This window comes from Drosophila navojoa, chromosome 3, assembly GCF_054131105.1.
Source record: "Drosophila navojoa isolate 15081-1374.11 chromosome 3, UAZ_NAV_1.0, whole genome shotgun sequence".
Taxonomy (NCBI): Eukaryota; Metazoa; Arthropoda; class Insecta; order Diptera; family Drosophilidae; genus Drosophila; species Drosophila navojoa.
In genome coordinates, this window is record NC_142891.1 from 12,195,335 (window position 1) to 12,207,565 (window position 12,231).

The following is a 12,231-nucleotide window of genomic DNA, read 5'->3' on the forward strand; positions in this document are numbered from 1 at the left end:
TTGAAATTTTGATATAGGAATAGCGAAACAAATATAATATAAATATTAAAAAATAATATGAAATAATTTTTGTTTTGCTTATAAAAAAAAAGATGAATTGAATTTCTCTAAAAAATATAAGAAATAGTCTTAATAATATTTAATATATTAAAATATATTTTAGATCAATATTTGCGTTTTTTCGATTATCGAGGAATTTCGGACTGCTAGCAATATCTTTGTCATATTCCTCGTTGTTCAATTCGTCAAGTTTCTTTTCACATTTCTTTGCAATAATTTTTAGTGCTGTGCCACTGTGGCTCAACTGACAACTGCAAAATGAAAACTAAACAATTAAAACTAACGAACCTGGCAAAATTTGCGCAAAATAAATTTTGTTTTAAATGTTATGAGGCTCATATTGAGCGCCTGGGGTGTGCGTCTCTTTGCAAGGAAAGGTCATTTGCAGTGCTGAGCTGAGGTGAGTTCGGTGCTACTGCTGCTGCTGCTGCTGCTGCTACTGCATTTTCCTGTTGGTTCTAGTTGATTTAATTAAATGCATTTGAATGCAAATGCCTGGCAATGCGTAGGGCCCTCTCTAAAAACCATCAGCATATGCGGTTTACATACTCGCACATAAATGTTTTGAAATATATGCTACCATATGCATACGAGAATCACCCATACAAAAATACTCACGTGCATACACATACACATACACATACATACATAAAGTATATATACATGTGCAGTATAGTTGTAACTAAAACAAAAACGGAAATGCTGAGCTTATGTTACTGACAGCGCCCTCTGGTGTTATTTTATGGCAAAATATATTTAGGCAACCAGTGAGTGGGTTGGCTGGGTCCGCATGGTTAGCTCACATTTTCATAATGCTTGGCAGATTTTCATGATGCAAACGTGCTGCGGGCCACATTTAATCAAAAATTGCAATGTTATCAACAACAAAAGCAGAACTCCAACCTTTGGCTGTTCGTTAAACCGAAGTTCTCAATTTGATTTTTTACAAAGCTTGACTTATGTATTTAACATATTCCTTACGTTGCCGATGACAAACGTACAAATAAAAATTTTAAAAATATATTACAGATACAGAAAATAATAATAATACAGAAAATAAAATAAAAATTTAAAAAATATATTACAGATACAGAAAATAATAATAATAAAAAATAATTAATTACACATCTCTTTTATTTTGTTTATAAATATATCTAAATTAACAAAAATATATATTAAATAAAGCATAGTTGCAGCATGTTTAGAGCTGCAGAAAACTCAAGTGACAGTTCAGTGCATTAATTTAATTCGATATGAATATTTGATAAACTCGGACATTGCATATGAACAGTAAATTGAAAATTTGATTGAATATTCCTAAATTAGTTATCTATGGCAGAGCACACGCATCGTCTACAGAGCTACTGACAGTATTGTTGGTGCGGGCAGCCTGGCATAACTAATTGAATACATAATTTACAATTAAGTACGTAAGCTACTTTAATATTTATGTCTATAAATGGACAGAGACCGAGACAGAGACAGAAACAGAGACACTCACTCATAAAGACGCACACGCACACGCACAGAGAAAATCTCAGAAAGCACGCCCACTTTAGAGTGGGCGTTCGGTCGTCCATTATCGACCATCAGTTGTGCCAACTGCAATAAATGTCAATTATTCATGAATTTTCAATAACTTTAACCAAGGCAAAATAGAAAAGTTTCTTGGCTGCCGTCGCCATTGCCTTCGTCGTTGTCGTCTGAGCTTGAAAAAGTTTTTAATAATATGTAAATATGGCCAATAGAGATAGAGAGAGAGTGAGAGAGAGAGAGAGAGAGGGACAGTGAGAGTGAGAAGAAAATGAGGCGAGACGAACAGGCGTTAACTAAGAAGCACATAAAATATGATGCCAAACAAAATGAAAAGAGAATTTACTTGAGCGACAAAGTATATAGAGAGAAAGAGAGAGAGAATGCGGGATAACAGTAGATGGTGGGCGTTGTGGGCGACAAACACGAAACGTGCTCTCAAGCATAGTTATAATGGTGAATAATTAACAGTTATTAATAATGACAAAAGCAGCTGCGACCGACGGCAACTCAAACAACTGTAGCATACTTTTTTTACTCCTGCTGCCTGCTCCTGCTGCCCTTGCTACTTTTTCATTCATTTTGGGTTTGGGGTGACGAGGATGGCGCTTACGCCCAATTTGTTGTTGTCTTTGTTGTTGTTGGGGGCAACAGCATTTGTGCACTTTTTGATTTAAAATTCACCGCCAATAATAATAAAAATAAATCATACTCCAGAGCAAAAGGCGACATGGTCCGGCATTACGTATACGCAATGTACTCGCGACTGTTGTTTTGGCGCGTGCGATGCGAAACTTTTTTGACTCTTGCTTAATAATTTGCTATAATTTATGACTATCAAGCGTCGTTGCCGTTGTCGTCGTTGTCGACGGTAGCTTTGGCTTTATTATTGGATTTTCGTAGCTAGAGTCGAGCATCATCGGGCGCCCATGTCCACAGACAATTTAAACTTAATGCCAAAACGTTTCTGAATGCTTAATTAGTTCTTGGGCAACATCAGAGGCAGCATCGTCATGTTTGGGTTTTGTTCTCAAAAGTTTTGCGGGGCTAACGATTTAATTTGTTTGCTTATTTGTTCTGGAAATCGGCTTACAAAAACATATTTCATTTAATTGGCATTATAAAATTTAATGCCAAGTCTTAGTATATTTCTAGTTGCCAGAGATGTATTAGATTTATGGCAAGTGGAATGGGACTTTGATTATCTTTGAAGATATTTCGTAAATATTTTTTATTTAGACCGAAATTGTAGTCGAGTTGACTTAGTTTTGAAATACGTAATAATATTATAGATTATATAATATACATAAGATATTCTAATTTTTGTGATTATTTATGTAGAGGAATTTTATATTTAAAAATAAATATTTATTTTGTACATATATTTTTTTATTTAATATTTATTAAATTATTTGAAAATAAATATTATATAAAATAATTGTATTATAAATATTATGAATATAGTTTAGTTTTTCAATTTATATTAATACTTTAATTATTTTTTATAATGTCTAATTTCTGTTTAGCTTCTATTTATAAAATACTTCACATTTGGAATCATAGTTTTTATTCATTGTTCAATATTAAACGCGTTTCTAGTTCAATAAATCCATTGATCAATTAGTCATTATATTAAATAAGTCATTTCTCAAAATTTTTCAACTGCCAAATTTATTGGAATTTAATATTCGAATGACTGCGGAACGCTGATTCATTTCATGAACTGTGTTTGTGGCATCTTCAAATACCATTCATCCCCTGCTCAAACGTAATACATTTCGCCAGTGCGCTCAGTCAGGCATAACAAAGCGCCAATGGACCAGCAGTTGCCATCCTTCAAGCCGCCTGCGAAGCGCACCAAACCAGCCGAACTCAATCCAACGCAACGCAACGCAACCCAGACCAACCTTTCACCTTTGTGAGGCGCTGGCAACAACTGCGCCCACATTAAACTCAATAAAATAAATGTGCAGCCATAAATTACACAAAGTGCGTCAGTTACACACACCAAATGGACCACCTTCCAGTCCCTCTTCGCTATTATCAGAGCCCAACCGCTTGCCTAACAGATGCTCCTGCTGCTCCTGCCGCTCCTGCTGCTACTTGTTACCAAAAGCAGACTATGCAAAAATCGACAAGTGCCACAATTTTTTATGCAAAATAATCCTTTGGCTGGGCCCATTGATGAATTATAGCAAATTAATTTTACACTAAAAAGCGACAAAGCTAGGCACAATGACAGCCTACCATACGCCCCCATTCCCAGCTCTCTGCTGCTCTCTTATCAAACCATTTGCATGGCTGACGTTGCCTAGGCAAACAGTTTAACCATATCAAATTCAAATTCGCATAAATTTTGGTAGCATCGCAGTTTGGGAAGTGTACAAAAATCGATTCCCAGCAGGAAGTGCCAGAGCTCCACTTTTCTGTTTTTTTTTTCCTTCTTTTGCGCTTTATTTGGGGGGCGGCTTGGATGAGTTGTGGACTTTTTTTTTTTTGTTAACCAAAAGAGCGAAAGAGTGAGCGAGTGAGTGAGTGGGTGAAAAAGTAAAAAACTCAAACCAAAGTCAAATCGATTATTATTTTATCGTCTGGTGCGAGTGTAGGCTGTGTGTAGGTTGAGAGCAACACACGTTCGCTCTCGGGGTTGGTTGCATAAAAAATAAAAATAAATTTCAATATACCAGCAAAATGTATCAAAAATGTTGTGAAGACATTGAATATCGAATTGGCACGTGACTGTTGAATGTTTATTTAGCGGTTGCTGTTATTGAGTGTAAATTTATAAAAAGTTTTGGGGATCAGCAAGTTGTTCATGGGCTAAGGCTAGGCTTTTAACTAGTCCAAGAAATAATATAAAAAAAATGTTTAATTGATGATGAATTAGCGATATTTCTAAAATATTTTTATGAAATTTCTGGGCTTGTGAATATACATATTTTGTTTTATTTTCTTTGAATCTACTTGTGCGTTACGCACACTTTGTAAACACGATTTGTGGACACTGTGTACTGTATAAAGGAGAGAGCGGTTACGATCACTGTCAGGAAGTAGTCAAAGGCAAATTCCCGATCGCCGATTGTATGCAATATGATCACATTATGCAATGGCTCCAGTTTCTGATGGACAATTAGAGCAGTGTGCTGTAACCATGGGAAGAGATATTATATATGCTGCCATCAAGCGTATTTCTCAACTCACCTCGTTGTTCAGAACCTTTAGGCGAAAATCGTTTGGATTGGCTTTGCGGACACACAGAATATTAACGAGTATAATTTGTTGCTGCAATGCCAACTCCTCGCTGCGTATGCGATCTGTGCAGATGCCAATGATTAACACATTGAGAATTGGTATGAATGCCGGGCCGAGACAGCCATCCGCAATTATGTACATTTTATCTTCGATTTCATCGTCGGAATAGATAATGCATTCGAGGAACAGGGTCATGTTGAAGATACTCGTGAATATGGTCAAGTAGATCGCTGCAGGCAACCAGGCGACTCTCTCCTGGATGCATTTATGCAGATGAATTATGCGTAAATGCAATTTAAAGAGCAACAGCAGGCGACGATGGTAGTGAGCGGATATGCAGCTCGTATACCGGTTGTACTCGAGAAATCGTTGCAAGAAATAGCTAAAATTACGATACCAGTTGAGTAGAATCAACTGATAAATGAAGTAGCCAAGAATACAGTACTCGAGAAGCAACCAATATAGGAAGTTGATCCAAATAAATGTCATATGATACCACATGGCCTCTAGCATTATGTACAGCAAATACAGTTTGCAAGAGTAGACGCACAATAGACACATTTCAAAGTGATAAATCATGCCAAACTTGCGTTTTATGGTTTGTGTGATATAGAAGATTTCATTGATTATATGCTTGATCAACTTTCGATCATCGAATGAATGCAAAAAAATAAATATGCGGCGCAGGTCAGATATGATAAGGCCTTGGACGAGCAAGCCAATCATATAGTTCTGTCCGCCGCTGTTCTCGACTCGAAAAATGTGTAGCCATAAGACCAGGGTAAGCACTAAATAACTCTGAAGATCCAATAATACGAATACAAATTTAACCGTCACGACTATCTTCGAGATCATATGATGATACTGAATCTCCTCCATGCGCATATGCTCGGCATTGTAGCGCAGCTTGAGGAAATGACAAACGCGCGCAATGCCATAGAGCAGCCAGGCAGTACACTGAAAGAATCGACGGTAGATTGACTGAGCAAATCCGCCACTCAGTAAATTGATGTCCGCCGTATTCCACATGGTCAATGGTCAATGAACGAATGAAGCTCCACTTGTGATGCGTATGCGAAACGTTTTGGGCGAGCTTCTTTTATTTATGTGTGGGTCATTAACAAGCGAATTAATCGGAATGACCTAGGCAATTGGCACACAATTATTATCGTATGTAAGGAAATTCGTGTATATATAAAAAGAAATGGAAATCAATAATGAGTGTATATAATATATTAAAGGATGTTCAATTCAATAATTGATTTTAGCGAAAGAATAAAAAAATGTATATATATATATGGCTGAAGTTAAAGAGTTGCTGTCTAATACATATATCAGAGAATTGCTGAGGCTAAGCAAAATGTTAAGCACTTGATAGAAATAATAAAAAATTTTATATGTATTAGAAATATGCAATATTATAGAAAAGTTCATTAAAAATATATATATTCAATTTTAAGTTGCAAAACTTCTTGACTTAAAGATTTGTTAAGTTTTTTATAAAAAAAAAAAATAACAATAAAAAAAAACAAACATATTATTGAAACATCTTTAGTCCAGATTGCTTTTATTTATCTTCACTTCAGGTTCTTCTCCCCGTCAAAGTTTCGTATGTTTTTCTAAGCGAAAATGCCTCGAATTACGTACACACACAAACACACGCAGAGCGAGAGTTTGAACCTATAAAATTATTGCAAAAAGCAAAGTCGCACAGCAAGTGAACCGCATATACAGACGAAAATATGAGTGCGATTAGGTTCAATGCACCAAAGAAATAAGAGAGGCAGACGAGCATCCCAGTCGTGTAAAATACTTTGGCAGTGCCATTTCCCCAATGGAAATGAGAGCGCCGGAAAATGCAATTCTTGTTGCTGAGAGAGAGAAAAAAGGAGACGAAAACGAAAGAGGAAAGCATACTGAGCCGTTGCCTGGGTAACAACTACATACAAGCAATGCAATCCCATGCCATCTAAGCCGTCAGCTTCATTATGCGCGGCACAGGAAAAATATAGAAATATAAATATAAATACATATATATTTATTTCTACGACACCGCATTCATATGTGAAAAATTCTCATGTTTCAATGAAATGAAAAACCTTAATGAATCCACAACCTGCTCGCATTATGATGGCTAAAGGCTTGGGGAGTTTTGACTGTCTGGTTTGATATCCTAATACCCTGTAGTGCAATTGTGAAGAGGGATATTACACACTTAACAGTGGCTCAATAAATTAAAAATAAATTTGAAAAAATATGCAATCTTGATATATACATATATATATATACTTTTTTTTTTGTTTGTTTGCATTATTTGCCTTAAGGGTAACGGAGGGTATTTCACAGTCGAGCAATGTCCGTCAGGTGTGTCCTGTTATTTATGTATCAATTAAGTCGTATTTCCATGCACACGGCTGGATTTGTTTTGGTCTCTGTGAAGGCACAGGGAAAGTGTGTTTTTTTTTCGGGAGCTGCATTTGGAATTTGTTGTCGTGTCGACAGCTGTTCTATGTCCCGTATAGAACGACGGCTACGACGAAATCGCAGGCTATGACACCCTAAGCGCATTTGGAAGGCAGACAACACCCTCGAAAGAAAGGGTAGCGATGACGCCCTAAGACTTAAGCTCTGCATTCAGCGGCAGCATCCACTGAATGAATTGCGCGCTCTTGTAGTGAGTGGAGGCGTTTTGGCTGGGTGATTAAATGCGAACGCAACCCCGCCTTTTATTCACTTTCTGATTCTCTTTCATGCTAACCGCAGTATGGCGGTGACCCGCAGCCGCACCGTACCGCCCTCTCCGCCCAATTCATTGTTACATTTTTGCAATTATAACTCGCTTTCCCCAAAAATTGGGGTTGTCGTAGTCGCAGCTCTCGTCGCGCTATCTCTCCAAGTCTGTTTCTGAAATGTTGTAAGCATTTCTCAAGTGCTTGCATAGACAATGGTCTTTAAATAACAATGGAACATGCGACGTTGCCAAATTGGTGAAAGTAGGCTAATAGCTGCGGATAGAGTTCTGCATGAAAAGTGAGCTCTAGTGGGTGTTAACTGTACATACAATTGATATATATATATATATTAAAAAAGGGTTATTCATAAAAGCAGAGCTCCGATTCTATTTTCATAAGAGATTTTATTAAATTTTTGTAGTATGCAAACCTCTCCATATACTCTTCGGTTTACTCAAGAAGTAAACATTTACTATATTTGTTATGATTTTCCAATTGAAAATGTATAGATACAATATTGATTCGACGACGGACATATTCCTGAGCATATACAAATATATTCATTCGCCTTTGTATGTCTTAAGCATCGTATGAGCTTGTGAATTTATTTCTATATCTCTGGAACATGTTGATTTCTTCTTGATATTTTCGTTTTTGAATTTCTGCAAAAGAAATGTGCGTGAAAATTTGCAATTCATAAAATATAACCTTTGGCAGCAGCCAATCACTGACAATAACAAAACAACAACAATACATATGTATATATATATGTGTATGTACGAATATATAAAAGCACAAGTTGAGTAAGCTTTAAGGCTAATTTCAAATCCAGTCATGACCTTCAATACCCCCACGAAACAGTCACGGTAAAAGACAGCCAATATATAATATGGAATTTGTGGAAAAAATAGCTTCCGGCTATTTGTGAAAAATCAACAGCAGGAGGAGACCAACAGAAGCAAGTAGAATTTTGCACAGCAGCACAGCAAATGCTGTGCAGGCGAAAAGAAAAGATATATGGTTTATTAAATATTTCGAGCCTGTGGCCATATTCAAAGCAAACACACATGCCCCGAGTGGAGGAGCATCTTTTTCATGTGGCGGTTACATACATACATACATATATGCGTATGAGCGTATGAGTAATTGAATTTAAACGTTGCAACATCGAACCAGTATATGAGAATTCTGCTAATGACTTTGCGGCAAATTTTTCAGCTACTGTTTTCAACTTGAAATCTGCCGCACACTCGAGACAGTCTAAGAGGCAGTTGAGTTGGGCAAGTGCATTTTAATTTGTTGCTGAAGTTCTTTTAAATTGCAACGAACACAAATACATACATAAATGCACACACACACACACACACACACACACACACACATACACTTAAGAGATCAATGACAAGCGATTCTGTCAGCGATGTTGCCTTTACCAGTGCCAAATGATTAGAGACCTCTATAGAAAGGCCTATCACTTTCAGAATCATGCAACGGAATGTTATACCCAGTTCTATCAGTATCCACATCCAAGTCGATATCATCATCCTGATAATTGTAGACAGTGGTTGGAAAAATCTGCTGCCATTTCGCTATTTTGTATAGCAACAATGTGATGAGGCCCATAATCCAGCCACAGACGGCGCCAAATGCAATGCAAGTCGCTGTCTTGATTAACAATCCGTAGTCCGAGTGCAAATGGTAATTGAAAATGGCCAATTGCTTGTGCAAGTATTCCTGGAACTCCATGATAAACGAATAATTTGACAACTTAAATTTTTCAATAGTTATTCAGTTCAGGAAATGTTTGCTCTGATCGTTCATAACTGGAAACGAAAATGTGATTTATATGTATGTTTCTCTAGATGAGAATTACTAATCACACAGTCTTTGAGTTTTACAGAATTAAACTATTTGTTAATGAACACGAAAAAAAAGGAGAAATTGTATCAAAATGTTACTAAATCCGATTGAAGTGATTTGCTTTTATGTGGTGCAGCCGATAATAGATTTCTTGGAACATTTGTTGAATGCTGGTTATCGTATGGCGTTTTATGTTTGTATATGTGGTATTGGCGTAATGCTTGGTATTATTCTGGGTTGTCTATCTGTTATATGGTATAAGTACGTAAATTCTGTGGACCCAGAAGAGAAACAGAACGTCAAACCGGCTATGGATATTAGGGAGGAAAATGACAGAAAGAAGATGAAGTAATTTAATTTGGATAAAGTATACAGATAAAATCTGAGCATTTCAAATAAATTTAAATAAATTTAAAAAACATATAATTTTTAACATTCATTTGCAAATTTGTATTTCGGTTTTTCCACAAGTTCCTAGAATTCACTATTCACTTCATTGGCTTCCATATGTGACAGAGAAATCAACGCGAATCGTTTGATATTTTCCTTTGCCACGCTTGCTCCAATATGTGCCCTTGTGAAACATAACGCTCGAAAAATTGCAAAAGTCAATGAAACGCTGTTTGACATGCACAAATAGAGACAACGGGTGGAAGCCACATTGCAGAGAGAGAGAATACAAAAAATATCGCCGAAACTGTGTTTAATTTCAGCCAGTCAGCGAATACGTTCAAAAAGCAGTTTTTATTAAAGTTTTTTGTCTTCACTCTGATATGAATGCTAAGAGCAGATGGAAGAGGAAGAGTTACATTGGCAATGAATTAATAAAAAATCTCTGGAATTTTAGAGAACGAAATTGATAAAACGTCTTTAGTTATTAAAATCTGTCATAAATTTAATATATATGACGAAAATTAAAATACAAATATTATAACTATTTTTTTCATTTATATCGCAAAATGTAAGGCAATATTTTTATATAATCCTTGTTATTATTTAGACCTAACAAAACATGAAAACAAACATTTCGCCATAAATTCTTGCGGGCAAAGAAAATCCATTGTAGAACCGCTTGGAATAGCCCATTGTGTACCTCTGTTAAAGGGCATACAAAAAGGAAGTGCAATAGCCACCAAATGTACTCAAATTATTCTCTGAGCACATTTTAATTTCCCTGAGGAAACTACGGCAAAGTATGCAGTTAGCGGGCCAAAGGAGTCACGAAAATACACAGAACTAAATTTAAGTAAAAATTTCGAGGCACTGCCAGCTTACCCAAAGGATGTCATTTTGCCAAAAACGCAAAATATTAGCAAAAAAAAAAAGAAAAAGGGCGAATCGTGAAACGGGATCACATAATAAAGTCGAAAAGAAAATGAAGGAAAGCTAAACAGCGAGCAGGCTGGGTCAAAAGACAACGTCTAAGTGGCATGCAGTTGGCCCATGGCATAAAGACAATTTAAGGGCAGCACAGTTCATAAACAGGGCGCGCGCGCGCGCTCTCCCGTCCGCTCGATGAAATGAAAAACGACGCCGAGGCGAAACCAAAAACCAAGCGAAATAAAATTTTCTTTTAGTAAGAAAATTGCGTGACACACTGAGAGAGAGAGAGAGCATGGGAGGGCGCCTTAAATGGCAGTGAGCCAATGGCTGCCATCCACAAGTATATTAAAATGTTGCCCTCTTAGTAAGACATCCGCTGAGAGATAGTAAAGAAAGAGTCGTCGTCGGCGGCGGCAGGCGATGGTCTGAGAATAAAGGAAATGATTGGTTTTGGGCGACATTTTCGTTGATGTTGCCGTCGTCTGGCCCAGCGAAGCAACAAATAGCCTCGTTCTGGAAATTGTTGCAACCCAAAAAAAAAAAGCGAACAAGAAATGGCTAAAGTTTTAGCGATTCGCAAACTTTGCACTGCAATGCAAAAACGCAAGTCAACAACAAAAACAAAAACAACGAGAGCAGCAGCAGCAAGAGCAACAACATGAGCAACAACCACAACAGCAGCTACAGTGGGAAAATTAAGTTTCTGCGCCGCTGCGCTGGCAAAGGAAAAGGACGACATCGTTGCCGCCAGACGCGGTCAAATTAAAAGCGCATTGCAAACAGTGTAAGAATTGTGAATGCCAATGGTGACAGAAGACGTTGATACCATAGGATAAAGCCCTCGATAATATAGAAATTAAAATGAAATAAAAAAAAAAATAATAAATAGCGATGCTTTGAGATAACGCACATATATAATGTATGTATGTACATAATATAAATATTACTTTTAAAAATAATTTTAATTATACATTATTTTCAATTTTTATCAATTGAGAAAAAAAAGTAATTTTATAAAAATTGACTTACATTAATTAAGATCAACTTTCCTCTTTCAACTTAAAGCCTAACATCTTAAAAAATTAAGGTTTTCAAATATTTAATGAATAAAAAAATAGATAATAAATAAATTAAATAAGAATTCAAATTGCTGAGATTCTCCTCTAGATATACAATATTTGTTAAGTATTTCATACGCACTTTGATGAAATGGATCGTTCGTTCGATAACCACATTGTACAGGGCATCAAAAGAAACGCAGCCAAAGTCCTTTCTCGCAGGACTAATGCAAAGCGGCGACAGTCGCAATGGCTGCGACGATAGCGGCTGCCTTTTTATTGCATACTTTTAGGCCGCAGGTGAAGATGCCCATACCCGATGCGTTCGCTGTGCCAGTATTTGCGCTATTTGTTGACATCGTCTGTGGTCGTAAAGCGTTAGACTCCGCTCGTCCCACTCGATGCCGTCAATG

The 12,231-nt window shown here is 36.7% G+C and overlaps 4 protein-coding genes across 6 annotated transcripts in view; 1 reads left to right on the forward strand and 3 right to left on the reverse strand.

Moving 5' to 3' along the window:
• Ddr (discoidin domain-containing receptor 2) overlaps positions 1–12,231 on the reverse strand; it is a 111,974-nt gene that overhangs the window by 23,311 nt on the left and 76,432 nt on the right. The window lies entirely within an intron of this gene.
• Grl43a (Gustatory receptor-like 43a) lies at positions 4,554–6,023 on the reverse strand. Its single transcript, XM_030387153.2, has 2 exons — positions 4,795–6,023; positions 4,554–4,736 (listed from the first exon to the last, which is right to left on the reverse strand). The coding sequence occupies exons 1-2, from the start codon at positions 5,872–5,874 to the stop codon at positions 4,554–4,556; spliced, it is 1,263 nt and encodes a 420-aa protein (XP_030243013.1). The 5' UTR covers positions 5,875–6,023.
• Positions 7,964–9,327, reverse strand: LOC115563721 (uncharacterized). Its single transcript, XM_030387159.2, has 2 exons — positions 9,082–9,327; positions 7,964–8,239 (listed from the first exon to the last, which is right to left on the reverse strand). The coding sequence occupies exons 1-2, from the start codon at positions 9,321–9,323 to the stop codon at positions 8,188–8,190; spliced, it is 294 nt and encodes a 97-aa protein (XP_030243019.1). The 5' UTR covers positions 9,324–9,327; the 3' UTR covers positions 7,964–8,187.
• On the forward strand, positions 9,529–9,789 carry LOC115563717 (uncharacterized). The gene has a single exon (XM_030387144.2). It carries the CDS (start codon positions 9,529–9,531, stop codon positions 9,787–9,789), a length of 261 nt encoding a protein of 86 aa, XP_030243004.1.